The 14,965-nt window shown below is 48.9% G+C and overlaps 1 protein-coding gene across 2 annotated transcripts in view; it reads left to right on the forward strand.

Moving 5' to 3' along the window:
- DHX32 (DEAH-box helicase 32 (putative)) overlaps positions 1–14,965 on the forward strand; it is a 53,956-nt gene that overhangs the window by 38,048 nt on the left and 943 nt on the right. For both annotated transcript variants that reach the window (XM_064269192.1, XM_010599235.3), the window contains 4 exons: positions 10,535–10,726; positions 11,537–11,686; positions 13,303–13,490; positions 14,425–14,606. In XM_064269192.1, the coding sequence (XP_064125262.1) occupies positions 10,535–10,726; positions 11,537–11,686; positions 13,303–13,490; positions 14,425–14,606 (712 nt within the window). The remainder of the gene's footprint in view (positions 1–10,534; positions 10,727–11,536; positions 11,687–13,302; positions 13,491–14,424; positions 14,607–14,965) is intronic.

Genomic DNA, 14,965 nt, shown 5'->3' on the forward strand with positions numbered 1-14,965 from the left:
CAGAGATTATCTTCTTCCGGTATGCCCATCCCCAGTCCTAAGAGCAGCTGAGACTTGGTGGTGGTGCAAGCAAGCCCGGGGGCTTAGTTTGTACAGAAGCGTTTTTCCCATCGCGGCCCATGGTGTTAGGTGCTGTTGAGTTGATTCCACCCCCTAGCAGCCAACCCCACGTAACAGAGTGGAGTTGTCCCGTTGGGTTTTCTGGGCTATAATCTTTATGGAACCTGATTGCTGGGTCTTTCTTCTAAGGAGCCACTGGGTGGGTTTGAACCGCCAGCCTTTCAGTTAGCTGCCCAGTGCTTAACTGCTGAGCCACTAGGGCTCATTATTTTTTTCCACTAGAGGTAAAAATTCCCTAAAGGTAATTTAAAAAAAGACCTCAGGGGCTATCTGTCCTGACACTGGAGAATTTTCTGCCATGGGACACTTGAGCATGACAGGTTGTGCCAGGCCAGCAGATACAAGGAGGGTGTGTGGGGTCTGGAGGTGCACGGCCAAAATCAGTGGAGGGTAAAAGCAGGATTCTTGGCAGCGTTAGCAGAGTTGCTTGGTGGGGACATTTGTAGGCAGATGGTCCTTCGTCATGAATCATACTATCACCTGGTGAAAAGTCACCAGAATTCTCTTTGTTTGTAATATAGGTCAAACTTGTGTGCAAAGGAGGTTAAATTTTTAAACTGGGGACTGAGGCTTTATAATTACCACCTGAGAGTTTCTGTCCTAAGGACTGTCTCCTCTAATGAGGGCACTGAGAAAAGCACTGTGTCCTGTCAGAGGTGTTGGCTCTCTCCCATCTGGTATCAGACCTTAGTGGGACTGTGACTGCTCCCGTGGCTGGTTGCGTTATTAGGAACCACCAGAATATGGCATAAAGAGGCTAAGACGACACGAGGGCAGGCAGCTTGTCCCCGTGTGACAGAGCTGCCAGAGCCACAGGCACAGTGAACCCCACACGCTGAGGAATGGGAGCCAGACCTTCCTCAGCCCCCTGGTTTCTTCCCCATCCCTGGTTAGCTCCTCCTGCCTTCTGGTTAAACACTTCTTCCACTCTGGCTGCCATATCAGGGAGGCTGTGTGGGCTGTTTAACATGTCACCAAACCAGCTAGAAAGCAGTGGATGCTCTGCTTGTTCTTGTCTATTTAACACCTGTCCGTCCTCTCAAGAATAATGGCATTTCTCACTGTTTGCTAACATTTATTAAAGTCATTTAATATTGCAACAACCCTATGAGGTAAGTGCTGTTATTTGCTCCATTTTACAGATGAGGATGCTGAGTCACCTAGAAGCCAAGTAACTTAGGCAAATGGAGAAGGCGACCCTCAAACCCGGGCAGTGTGGTTGCAGAGTCCTCTATCACTCTGCTGTAGTGTCTCCTAAAAACAGACCAGATCCCCAGTGGCTGAAACATGTGCCCAAAGAGCCTTTCCTGGTCTTTGGTGCCTTCTTTTCTTTCTCACAGTTCTCTGGTGGTTCCAGTTCTCCCTGAGAGCTGGCTCAGAATGTGCCAGAGGCTCCTAGCTGAGTGCAGTCACCAGGAGGCCAGGACATCATGAATGCAGTTCTTCGAGTCCCCCCATCTTCCTACTGTCCCGAGAACTGGGGGAGCTCAGGTCCCAAGGTCAGAATCACCCCACTTCCCAAATCAAGGTCCTGTTTTCCTTTGAACCTCTTCTTAATTCTCTGAGGTGCAGCTTAATGTTGTTGAAACTAAGTGGGTGTTGTTGTTGTTGTTATTGTGTGCCATCAAGTTAATTCCAACTCATAGTGATAGAGTAGAACTGCCTCATAGGGTTTCCTAGGCTGTAATCTTTATGAGAGCACATTGCCAAGTCTTTTCTCCCACAGAGCTGCTGGTGGGTTTGAATTGCAGGCTTTTTTTTTTTTTTTTTTAAATTGTGCTTTAAGTGAAAGTTTACAAATCAAGCCAGTCTCTTATACAAAAATTTATATACACCTTGCTATGTACTCCTAGTTATTTTTTTTGTTTTGTGCTACATAATCCTAGTTATTCTTCCCCTTATGAGACAGCACACTCCTTCTCTCTACCTGTGTCCCCGTGTCCATTCGGCTAGCTTCTTTCCCCCTCTGTCTTATCTCCCCTTCAGACAGGAGCTGCCCACATAGTCTCATGTGTCTACTTGTGCCAAGAAGCTCACTCCTCAGCAGTATCATTTTCTATCTTATAGTCCAGTCCTATCCCCGTCTGAAGAGTTGACTTTCGGAATGGTACCAGTCTTGGGCTAATAGAAAGTCTGGGAACCATGACCTCTGGGGTCCTTCTGGTCTCAGACCATTAAGTGTCTAGTCTTTTTATGAGAATTTGAGGTCTGCGTCCCACTGCTCTCCTGCTCCATCTGGGATTCTGTGTTGTTTCCTGTCAGGGCAGTCATCGATTATAGCTGGGCACCATCTAGTTCTTCTGGTCTCAGGCTGATGTAGTCTCTGGTTCATGTGGCCCTTTCTGTCTCTGGGGCTCATAATTACCTTGTGTCTTTGGTGTTCTTCATTCTCCTTTGCTCCAAGTGGGTTGAGACAAATTGATGCATGTTAGATGGCCGCTTGCTAGTATTTAAGACCCCAGACACCACTCACTGAAGTGGGATGCAGAATGTTTTCTTAACAGATTTTATTATGCCAATTGACCTAGATGTCCCCTGAAACCATGGTCCCCGAAACCCGACCCCTGCTACTCTGGCTTTCAAAATGTTCAATTTATTCAGGAAGCTTCTTTACTTTTGGTTTAGTCCAATTGTGATGACCTCTTTCTGTTGTCTCTATTGTGTGTTTTTTTCCGTTCACCTAAAATAGTTCTTGTCTAATATCTAATTAGTGAAAACCCCTCTCCCTCTCCCCCGCCATAACCATCAAAGAATATTTTCCTCTGAGTTTAAACTATTTCTTGAGTTCTTATAATAGTGGTCTTGTACAATATTTGCCCTTTTGCATTTGACTAATTTCACTCAGCATAATGCCTTCAGGATGCCTCCATGTTATGAAATGTTTCACGGTGAATCACTGACTTTCAGTTAGCTACTGAGCCACTGCGCCACTGGGGCTCCTTAAGTGAGTATTAGAATTCCCATATAAAGGTCCAGGATTTAGCATCGATCACCCTTCAGCTGATATCTTAGTTTTTATCTGTACTTTACACGGAAGGAAGTTTCTTAATTTTTTCCCACCGTTTGGGCCAGTGGTTGAAGTTTTTAGTATGTTTACCAAGGAGGCGAATAGGTCTGTTAATCTTGGTGCTTAGGTTCATGGCATTTATCAAATGTATACAGCTGAGATCAGCCAGCAGGCCTTGAATGCAGAAGCTTGATTCCTGTGTTTTTCATTTTGTCCAGGGGCACCAATAGGATTTACAAGCACTTGAGAACTACAGGTTTTTTAGAATGACTCTTTCTCAAACATTTCTTAAAGTAACTGGTAGGATTTGGAACAGACCATTTTGGGTAATGGAGGGTCACCTACGATGCTGACCTTTGAAAGGAAAGGTAGAAGGAAAGGCACAGTGAGGGGCCATGGATAAGAGAAGAGCAGGATGCGAGTGGCCGCCATGAGTCCAGCCAGATGTCCCAGGAAGGAGTGCTCGCCGCACGCCAACCCTCGCCAGCATCACTTGAGGGTCCTCATCTGGGGACCACCACCATAGATCCTGGACTCCAGCAGGGACCTTCCCTGGAACCTCTTGTTGTTGTTAGCTGCTGTCAAGTTGGCCCCAACATGGTGACCCTATGCATGATGGGATTAGACTGTTGTCGATCCATAGGGTTTTCACTGGCTGATTTTCTGAGGTTGGTCACCAGGCCTTTCTAACTAGCCCATCTTAGTCTGGAAGCTGTGCTGAAAACTGTTCACCATCACAGCAACACACAAGCTTCCACTGACAGACGGGTGGCGGCTGCACTTGAGGTGCGCTGGCTGGGAATCGAACCTGTCTTCCCCGTGGAAGGTGAGAGTTCTACCACTGAACCAACCACCACTACCCTTGAAACTCTCCCAGTAAACGCTGAAAAATCGTTGACTTTAGGGACCCCTTTACAATTTTAAATCTTCAGAAGAGACTCCTCCTGGAGGAGCCCTGGACCCTCTAAGAGGGTGGGCTTCATGAGCTCTGTGTCTCTCGTACGGATACTTCTTTCCTCTGGAGCCCTTTCACTCAGTTGGAGCCATCTGTCCCTGCAGGGGAAAGTGCAGACTGACGTTCTGCCAAAATGTGTGGCCCCTTCCCCCTGGCTGCCTGCTCGGCTAAGTCAACATGAAACGTGCCAGGCAGCCACTGAGGGAACTGGAGGACTTTGCACCCGGGGAGGCTTTTCCTGGGCAGGGGCAATGGGTGCAGGGATCTGGCCTCCCTGAGGGCTCAGAGACCAACACCTCAGGGCACAGTGTGTTTTGGAGAGTTCCAAAATGAGGAAAGGGAGGAGGCTGGGAAGTGACGTGGAGGCAGAAACCCAGGGACCTGCAGGACAGGATCCTAAACATGGCGGATGTAGGGAGATCTTGAAACGTGGATTCCAACCATTTCTCTCAAGCGCGGTCTAGCTGTGCTCCTGGAAGAGTCAGCGCATCACCTCATCTCTGTCGAGGAGTCCCAGCCTAACTGCCTGCTCTGAGGGTGTTTTCCAACTTTTGCTGGAAAACACCCTCAGAGCGCAGCGGCTGAGAGCCCAGCTGCTAACCAAGTGTCAGCAGTTTGAATCTACCAGCTGCTCCTTGGAAACCCTACGGGGGCAGTTCTGCTTTGTCCTGTAGGGCTGCTATGAGTTGGAATTGACTGCAACGGGTTTGGTTTTTTCTCCTGGTTTAGTTCCCCACCTGAGGAATGGGGAGTTAGTTCATTAGGCCTGGCCCCTTCCTAACGACCTTAGGTAGTGAATACTTCTGTGATAAATATGGCTATTTAAACAGGGAGCGTCCTGAGTAAGGAAAGAAATGGTCATAGAATGTGATACGAAGTTGCAAAACGTATGTGGTAAACTCAGATCCAGTCCTTTTTTCTTATGTAGAAATTCTTAGACTGATTAAAATTGTGGGAAGTTGGACAGAAAGGGGGTGTAGGGATGTGGGGGTGGGGGTCCCAAGGCCCTCACAGGCTAGAAGATTCTGGTGGCAGTGTTCCTGCAGCCACCCTTCCCTTTGCGGTTTCTCCTGTTTCCTGAGGAAGAAGGAATCTGTCAGGCGAGGGTCCCTGCCCCTTCCGTCCCATCTGTCACTGGTGACCCCGGAGCTTCTGGTGGCCTGGCGTTTCTGATAGGCTGATCAGCCATGGTGATGTTCCAGAGACCTGTCCGAGGCCGTCCTCCGAAGAAACCTGCTTCATGTTTGAAAGTTGCTCTTCCAGCCCCACCACTCATCTCTTCTATCCCATATCACCAGCTGTTGATGTCGTAGGCATCTGCTTGCTCGGGATGGCATAGGGGGCCAGGCCTGCAGGGAGAAGAAAAGTCAGTCTCTGTACCATTCAGGGCTTTCAAAGCAAAGTGCAGCCGGGTGGTGGATCCTGGTGCTCTCTTCTCCATGGTCTTCCTCTACACTGTTCTACCACGAGGCTTACAGCTGCCATGGGGGACAAAGGGTCTGGTCACACTTTGTCCCTGACAGTGCTCACAGAACTATTTTCTGCTGTGCTTGGGGGAAATATAACTGTGGATTAACTCTGACTCATTGCTTTGGAAGCCAAAAGGATGATGCTTGCAGCTGCTGCCTTTAATTCTAACTGAAATGCACAAATGCAGGCAGTAATGTGATTTTTCAGGATCCGTGAGCCGTATGAAAATGCATTTGGCATAACTGGGCTAAAGACTATTAATTGAATTCCCTGGATATGGACCTCATTTAAAAAAAAAAAAAATCCATTACTGCTTCCTCCTCAGCTGCCTGGGGGTAGACCTCCATCCTGGATGACACGGCAAGCATTTCTCTAGACCTGGAAGTTCAGACCAGCGACTGCGCCCGTGGAAGGAAGGGGATGGCCATAGACGCCTGTTACCTTGGGACAGCAGTGATACCTAGACAAAAGTTTGGGGAGAATCTAGCCAAAATGTACAAGACTATGCCAGATGTCATCTTTGCATTCAGATGCAAAACTCATTTTGGTGGTGCTAAGACACCTGCCTTTGGGGTGCTCTGTGATCCCTTGTATTATGCAAAGAAAAGTGAGCCCAACTCAGACTTGCCAGATGCAGCATATAAAACAAGGGAAGGACCTCAAGGAAAAAGGGACAGCCCTGCAAGACCAGGAGAAAGAGGCCCGTGTGGGTGCTGGCAGCAGGAATTAGCGGTGGTTTTTTCTGCAGTGGCTGTGCCTGTGGACTGGGCAGATCCTCCCCTGGAGGGTTAGTAACCATAGAAGAAAGCAGTCCATCCAGACCTCCTGAGGGCCACTGCGCACACCGCAAGCCTGGTCTGGGAGTACACTAGAGAAGTGACATGCTCGTTTAGAAATCACTGAAAACTCGGGATTTTGCCTTGCAGCTTACAGAACAGTCTTAAAATTTTACAGTCTGTACTAAAAGAAATGGGGAGACAGGGCCAAGGAGTGTGCATTCACATGGCATCCTCACAAATTGCCTCGCTGCAGATCCTTGGGTGGGGAGGCAGGATTTATGCTGCGGCTGCCCCCGCCCCCGCCAGCAGCCCAGGGAACTCAGCACAGACGCTGACGTTATGCTGACCCAGGCCACGGCCTAGGATGTTAAGGTAGTGAAGTTTACACGTAATGTGTTTACAGACCACGCAGAAGCTATTGCTGTATTCAGATGGGAGGTGAGCAGATATGCTAAAAAGACCCCAGAGCCTGTGAGGGAGGACCTCAGAGGAAGTTGAGAGCAACAAAGTTAATAACTTTTCAGGATGTGAAGACAAAGTCTGGGGGGGGATTCTGCACAGAGCAGAAGCACTTCCAGCATTGATGCCCTGGAGGCCCCTGGTGGGCACAGTGACTGTGTTGTGATTTATCATTCAGGCCAGGATGACCCTGAGAGTGGAAGAGGTGCTACTGACAGTTAAGCTGGACGGGGTGGAGAGGGATACCATCCTGGCCCCATTGGGGCATGTGGTCACCCACACTCAGGCCTGCATCAGAAAGCTCAAGCTCTTGGCCAGATGGCCAGGGCCCAATCCTGACCCTGCCACTCACTAAACCAAAAAAGAAAAACCAACCCAAACCTGTTGCCATCCAGTGGATTCCAACTCGTAGCCACCCTATAGCAACCCTATAGGACAGAGTAGAACTGCCCCATAGGGTTTCCAAGGCTAGTGAATTCAAACTGCTGACCTTTTGGTTAGCAGCTGAGCTGTTAACCACTGGGCTGCCAGGGCTACATAGGAGGCGTGGCATGCCATTAAGTACACCCCCAGGAGTAATTGTAGACAAAAACTTGACTTTTACTTGTGGGAAACTACGTATAAATAATATTTGAATAGTACCAGCTACCTTGAGAGGAAAGAACAAATTCAGCATTGTTAAGTCATTTTGGCAAACGAGACAGTAAGTAGGACAGAGATTATTATAAAAAGGGAGATGTGGCTGGAGGAGAACCGCTGAGCACCTGAGTAGACTTTCTTGTAGGCAGGCAGGTCACCCTGTGAATCCTTCCACTCTGCAGCTAACATTTTGGCATAGGTTTAAGAGCACAGGGAAAATGCCACCCGAGACAGTAGGTTCTAGAAACCACACAGCAGAACCTTGGCCGCCTCCCCTGCCTGTGCTCTTGCTCAGAGTAGGCACTGGTTCAGCCCCTTCCTCTGGCCAGTGGACTTGGGCCTGTGTTACAAAGGCAGGACCTCTCTGTAGCCAGCTTTTCTGCTGAGGGAAACAGTGTGGAGCCTGACGCCCGAGTTCCATGGGCAGGGACACATGGAACAGTGAAGAAGGATCGCACCCCAGGCCTTCATGTTACTGGGTGATGGCAGTGGGGGAGGCACTTGACTCTGCAGGGTGCCACCCTACAGGAAGAGCAGCTGCCTTTGGCCATAAACCTTAATAAAAATGATGTTCTGTTCCTATGGAAATTGCCTTCAGAATAAAGCTGCCTGATTTTGCACCACTGTAAAGAAGAGCCCTCTAAAACATGTATATTCCATTTGTTGGCATTATTTACCGTGGTTACACGTATGTAGTCATGCCGTGAAGAATGCTCATCTAAGCCCTTCTGCTTTTTACCAAGAGAATTTTATGGGCCACATTGGGGAGATGTCTTAAAACGTAGAATGTAATGGTAGCAAATCCTGTTCACTTATTTATTATGCTTCTTCCCTCACCTGTGCCATCTGCCTTCATTCACTTGTCCTGATATAACAAAGCCCTGGGAACAACCTCTCTTTCTGCCTTCGGGGCCAGGAGCAGAATCCTGAAGTCATCTCTGTCACCCTGTGTGCAGCCAGCTCCACTCTGAGGCATGCAGATGAGAAGTAGTAGGTGCCCTTTGCGGACAGAGCCTGGCTGTCAAGCCAGATACTAACAGGGACAATTGCCAGGGATCCTGCGACTTGTGATGCAGCACCTTTGATAGTTTATTAAAAAGCTTCCAGTAATTAAGTTTGTGCTCCCAGCCCCCTCCTGCTGTATTTCATCTAAGATGCTCATTTTCTATTGCTGCTTTCTGCACCTTCTCTTGCTTTTCATTTCACGGCTCACTGAAGGAACTCAGGAACTTTTCTCTCTAAGTAGCCCATCTGTTTTCTTCCCGGTGATGTTGACGTCTCAAAGTCTCATCTTCGCCAATATGGTTGACCCAGGGGTCCACAAGAATGAGCGAGTAGTACACACATGCTCCAGGCCAGCACCCACGTCAGGCAGAGGGAACAAAAACCAACCACTTTAGGACAGGAGTATCCCTGGGAAGCCATGGTCTTCTGCTCAGTTTTAAGTCTCGATGTGATTCATCAGAAGCACTAGGGAAGTTAAGTGTATTTTCTACCAGGTGAGGATTAAGCCTGTGCCTCAGAGTCTTCACGCAGATGTAGACGGGGCTCGCTGCAGGCTTGCCATGGTTTGCCCCTCACCACCCCTCACGCCCTGACACTTGCGTTTCCCAGTAACTGATCTCTTTCTTGCAGCTGAGGTGCCAGAGGCAGAAATCCTGTTTCTTGCCTCTGCTCTTGTCCAACAAAAGGGCTGGAGATTTCTATGAACTGCATTTCAGCATCCATGAGCTATTTCTCAAACCATAGTGGTAGTTTTCAAGTTCTCATGTGTTAATCAAGTCTGAGTTGGTGATCAGGTTTGATTTACACAGTTTGCCTGAAATCTTGACAAATAGTTTAATGGTCAAAGCTTGGAAAGCCAATGAGGAGATTTTACTATTTGTTGCTTTGAACCCCCCAGTGCAGACAGGCTAGATTGCTTCTTGGGCCCCACAGTTTTCCTCTCCCACTCCCCATGCACATATTGGAATAGAGACAAATGGAAGCAGCCCAGTGGCTCCCATGAGCCCTGCGGCTTCTGGGGTAGAACAGTACAGCACTATGTCACATGTACACGATGTGTATTTGCCCTTCATGTGTCCATTGTTGCTCTACCAAATGCCAGACAGGTGAAAACAACAGACGTTTATTTTAACATATTTATATTCTTCTAGGGCAAGGAAAATACCTTTCTTGGAATAAATGGTGGAAATTAAGCATATATAAACACCAGTGGGCTATCAATATCGTAAAAATTTAAAAACAGAATGAAAAAATGGAGAAAATTGGCTTGCCATCCTTATTTGCCCAGGCAAATAACTCTTCTAATGCTCTTGTCTACCAGTTTCTCTCCTATGTGTGAATTCTGGGTCAGTTTCTCTTAATTTTTTCTTTATCACGGGATGTATTTTCCTGCCTCATAATTTTTGGTTGGATAATAGACATGGCACCTTTTACCTTGCTGGATGTTGGATATTTTTGTATCCTGTAAATATCCTTGAGCCTTGTTCTGGAATTGAGGGTACTTGGAGAAGGTGTGATCCTTTCAGGACTCGCTTTTAAGGTTTGTTCGCTGGGACTGGAGCAGTGTTCACCTGAGTGGTGGTTCCTCCCCTGCAGTGTATTCTGCCCAGGGCCTGGGAGTCCTGCTGGTGGGAGGAGGCCCTGTTCTCAGCCCCTCTAACTCTCTCAGATGGCTCTTTCCCTGGCTTTGGGTGGCTTCCTCATACCCTTGGACCGATGGAGGGGACCTTGTGCATTTTCTCTGGGTAGCCGTCTGCTCTCTGGTCCTCTGTCTTTAGACCGTGGCCACCTTAGTCTCCCTGGGCCCTCAGCAGCATCTGCATCCTCAAGGAGCCCAGCAGGCTGCACCCAGGCTCCCCTCCCTCAAGGCCTGGACACTGTCAAGGCAGGAAGCTGGGCAGTCACAGGCCCCTCTGGTCTGCATCCCCTTCTCAGGAGTCACTGTCCTTCATTGCCTGATGTTCAGCGTCTTACAGGCCGTTGTTGCACATTCTGTCCATCTTTGGTGTTTCAGGTAGGAGGGTGAATCCGGTACTTGTGCTGCATCTTGGCTGGAGCTGAATGAGACTTTTCAGTTATTACTATTATTTTCTTTCCTAGCACCTGAGAGTCTGATGCAGGCGCTGGAAGACTTAGATTACCTGGCAGCACTGGATAATGACGGGAACCTTTCTGAGTTTGGAATCATCATGTCCGAGTTTCCTCTTGATCCACAGCTCTCCAAGTCCATCTTAGCATCCTGTGAATTTGACTGTGTAGACGAGATGCTGACAATTGCTGCCATGGTAACAGGTATTCCCGGAAGGATCTTCTTTTTTTGTACTCTGCACCAGGTATAGATTTAAATGAGATCCATTTGAAATGATCATATTTCAAGAAGTACTTCACAGACACCAGGATCAGTTTTTAAAACTGAATGATAGTGAAGTAATTTAATACATCAGAAAGAAAAAATTTAGTAGTTATTGTAATATGAAAAAAATACCTCAGAAGCTACTGGGCTTCATTATCAAAATGGCAACAGTGTCCAGGTGTGCTTCTGCTGAAGAGAGAGCCGCTGTGGACTAGCGCCCAGGTCCCTCGATTGTTCAGGCAAGCCGTGAACTTTCAGCCTGTCACACCAGAGGTCAGAAAGGTGCCTGTCTGGGAACTTAGGCTGTCATCACCGGGTCGTCATCCACATTTACTAATCAATGCAGATCCAGAAAAACGGGTCATTGGAAGTGTTCTTCCCCCAGGGGATTACGTGTGTGGTTTTCTGTTCCTGCCAGCTGGACCCCTCCTGGTTTATGTGCTGTGACTTCTGCTTCGGCTGCTTTCTGTGTGTGAGCTTCAGTTCTCCTCCTCTTCCTGCACCTCGGCCTCGGCCATCCCTGCCGTCACTGTGACACAGCGGGGCACTAGCTGTGAAGCAGGCCTCCGAAAAGGAGAGGGAGGACTCTGAGGACCCACTCTGGGTTTCTCTGGCGAACGAGTCAGCAAGAAGAGCTCATGTGTGCAGAGAGCAGGCGTGGTAGTGCCCCAGCGGTGATGGCCGCCCCTGTGCCTGCTGTGCTAGAGGAGACGTCAGTATTGCTGACCTCCACCTTCTGCCCTTTCCAGCTCCCGACTGCTTCTCGCACCTGCCACGTGGCACCGAGGAGGCTGCCTTGACTCGCTGGAAGACCTTTCTCCACCCTGAGGGCGATCACTTCACGCTCATCAATGTTTACAAGGCCTACCGAGACATAACCCTGCGTGCCACTGGCGAGCGTAAGTGAATGCCGTGACTCTGTCCTCTCCCAGAATGAGGCCGAGTTGTCACTGGTCACGCACCCTTCTCTAGCCCAGCTGGCCACCCGAGTGCACCCATACGTGTCTCCTCAGAAGTAGAAGCTCGCCCTCTCGCTGCTAGAGCGCCAGTGGTGGGCCTTTCTCATAGAGTCCCAGTGCTCAGCCCAGCCTGGCTGCAGAGTGCGCTTGCTCTGAGCAGTGGCACGGGGGGATAGAGACGTGCCCAGTGCTCCTAGCCCCCGTGTCTGGGGAGGGAGAAAAGGAGCTGACACCTCTGTGTGCCTACCGTGGCCCAGCTATGCTGCGTGCATTGCAATCAGCTGTCTGCAGTACACAAGGAGAGGATGCAGAGTGTGACCAGCCAGCTCTGGCAGGGCTGCAGACTGGGCTGGCGTGCCCAGGGGAGGCTCCAGGTGGCCCGCTTGGCGGAGGCGAGGAGCAGGCGCCGAGGAAGCAGGGTGGCGGATGTGAAGGCAGAGGCAGGGTAGGCGCCAGGAGCAGGTCGTTTTCATGAGGGTGCCCAGCAATAAGGGAGCTGGAAGTTCCTCCTGTGTGGCAACTCTCCTGAGGGACAGAGGGCAAAGCAATGTGGCGGGGCCACAGCCCCAAAGCAGGGCAGCCAGCGCCGGGTGCCCTTCCTAAGAGGGGAAGTCATCTCTCCTTCACTTTCTCTGAAGCATCTTTTAGCATCTTTGCTGTGATGGATGGTGTGAAAAGTAGTGAAGTGAAAGACCTGACAGCAAACTGAAAGGCAATAGGGGAGTTCAAGGGCAGGGAGTCTGCACTTGACAGCAGACGAGGACTTTGACGACGGAGCTAGAAAGTGCACGGGGAACGGGGTGGTGCCCTTTGAGAGCAAGCAGGGTGGGTGGCACCGTTTGACCCAGTGCATGTTTTTGTGGCTGAGCCTGCCTGAGCTGACAGGACAGGGTAAGCGAGGGTCTCCTGCCTGCTGTACCACGGCTGTGTGCATTCCCAGGTCAAGGCACAACTCAGGGTCCATCTTAAATAATTACAGGAGGCAAGAAAAGATGACTTCAAACTGATCTAGGTGACCGATTTTTAATATACAATTTGCAGCTAGGATGGGTAGATGAGCTTAACTGTAACATATGAATTCCTAAGCCAGGCTAGTAGTCGGCCTTCTCTTAATCAGGTTTTCTCACGGATCAGAGGAATTTATACAGGAATTTTTTTTTCCTCCTGGTTTGATTAAATATGTAGCCATGTTATCCTTGCTGTATACAAGAGACAGAAGATCGATCTAAAGACAGCCAGCTCTCCCCTGTGCACCCCAGATTAAACCCAAAAACCCATAAGGGTAATCATAAACTTTGGTCAGCTGTTTGCCACTGGATGGGATCACAGACCCTCAACCACTGGCATGAGGTTTGCCAGACGGTGCCATCTCCCGTCCTTGCAGGGCCGGGAGTAGCCCAGCTAGCTGCCACCAGATCCCTGTCCCTGCTGCCCTCCCCCCAGTCCCTCAGGTGTCTTTCTTTCTAGGAGAGGCGAGTACACAGCGCCTTCCTACCTGGGCCCTCAGCTCATGACAGGTCACTTCTAAGCCGCCTTTGTTCTCCACTCCCTCCTAGACTGTGTTGAAAACTGGTGTCATGACCACTTCCTCCACTGCTCTTCGCTCAGGATGGCGGATGTCATCCGAGCTGAGCTCCTAGACATCATCAAGCGGATCGAGCTGCCCTACGCAGAAGCTGCTTTTGGCTCACAGGAGAACACTCTGAACATCAAGAAAGCTCTTCTGTCTGGCTACTTTATGCAGGTAAGGGTGCCTGAGGCTGCCAGCAGCATGGTCGTTATAAAATCTCACACATTCGAGACAGGTGCTAGGGGCTTTCACTTAGGATGATCACTTTATTGATGTCAGTGTCTTAAAAATAGAGCTGAAACCCCTACGTTATTGAAGATTTGGTATTTAAACGTACATCCCCTCAAAGGACTAAGCCAGAATATGTTATCTTTGTCCAAAAAGGCAAAAGATCTTTTTTTGTTATAGAGGGAAGGCTGTTAAAACACTCACTGTAAGCCTTAGATACAGCCTGTCTCACCTGCTTGCGAATTGGTTCAACTCTAACTGGTAATCCTGACACCCAGCACACAAAAGCCATGGTGAGGGCTGACTAGTGTAGCCCCCGTGAAAGCAAAGTACAGAAGTGGGGCGCTATTCACGGCCCAGTACAAGAAATACTGTGGTTTTCCCACAGACGCTCTAAAGCGCCAGTAACAGAGAAGAATCACGTGTTAGCATGGACGTGCTCAGCTGTAAGGAAAAGCAGCTCCACCACAGGGTTTCTGTGAGGATTAAATGCGCTAAATCAAGTGTAAAGCACTTGACATTTAAGAATATAGTTGAGAATATGCCAGGTAACGCGCCAATTTTTAGTTCTTGACAAAACACTTAACCTTTATCGCTGCCTGGTCTTAGCATATTTTCCTGACATCGCGGAAGTTAGTGGAAACCTTCAATGCTGTCTCAGTTTTCAGCACAACCTGTTTGTGGCCTTTTTCTCTATCTGAAAATGGGCAGCTTGGGCTGCAGATTCATAGCCTTAACTATTCTGTATGCAATACTTTGGAAGATTTTGGGTAAACATTTTTGTGTATCGTTCTCCATATGGGAAGATTTTGGGTAAACATTTTTGTGTATCAATCTCCATATTAATGCAGAGTCTCTCTCTTCACACCCCGCCCTGTAGATCGCTCGGGATGTTGACGGGTCTGGTAACTACCTGATGCTGACACACAAGCAGGTTGCTCAGCTGCACCCGCTTTCCGGCTACTCTCTCACCAGGAAGATGCCGGAGTGGGTTCTCTTCCATAAGTTCAGCATCTCTGAGAACAACTACGTCAGGATTACCTCAGAAATCTCTCCTGAGCTGTACGTTTAATGGGGAGGAGGGGCTCCTTCTGCAGTCACACTTGTAGGGATAAATGACAGACTTGGTGTGTATTACATTTTCAGTTATAATGTAAATTTACAAAAAAAAATACTACTAAATGCAGGGCTCTGTGGACGATATCTAAGAAATGTTCCTGCCTTTGAGGAGACTGCAGCATGAGGAGAGAACGCAGTGTAGACACAAAACAAAGCATGATACATCTTGAAGGAACACATTGCTAGCAGCAAGGGCAGAGAGGAGGACTGAGCATCACCATCTTTCAGGAACAAAGAAGCCACTGGGACTGGAGCCCAGTTGGGGATAGGGGTGGGGAAGACAAGAAGATGGGCAGGACCCA

This window comes from Loxodonta africana, chromosome 16 (assembly GCF_030014295.1).
Source record: "Loxodonta africana isolate mLoxAfr1 chromosome 16, mLoxAfr1.hap2, whole genome shotgun sequence".
In the NCBI taxonomy this organism is placed as follows: domain Eukaryota; kingdom Metazoa; phylum Chordata; class Mammalia; order Proboscidea; family Elephantidae; genus Loxodonta; species Loxodonta africana.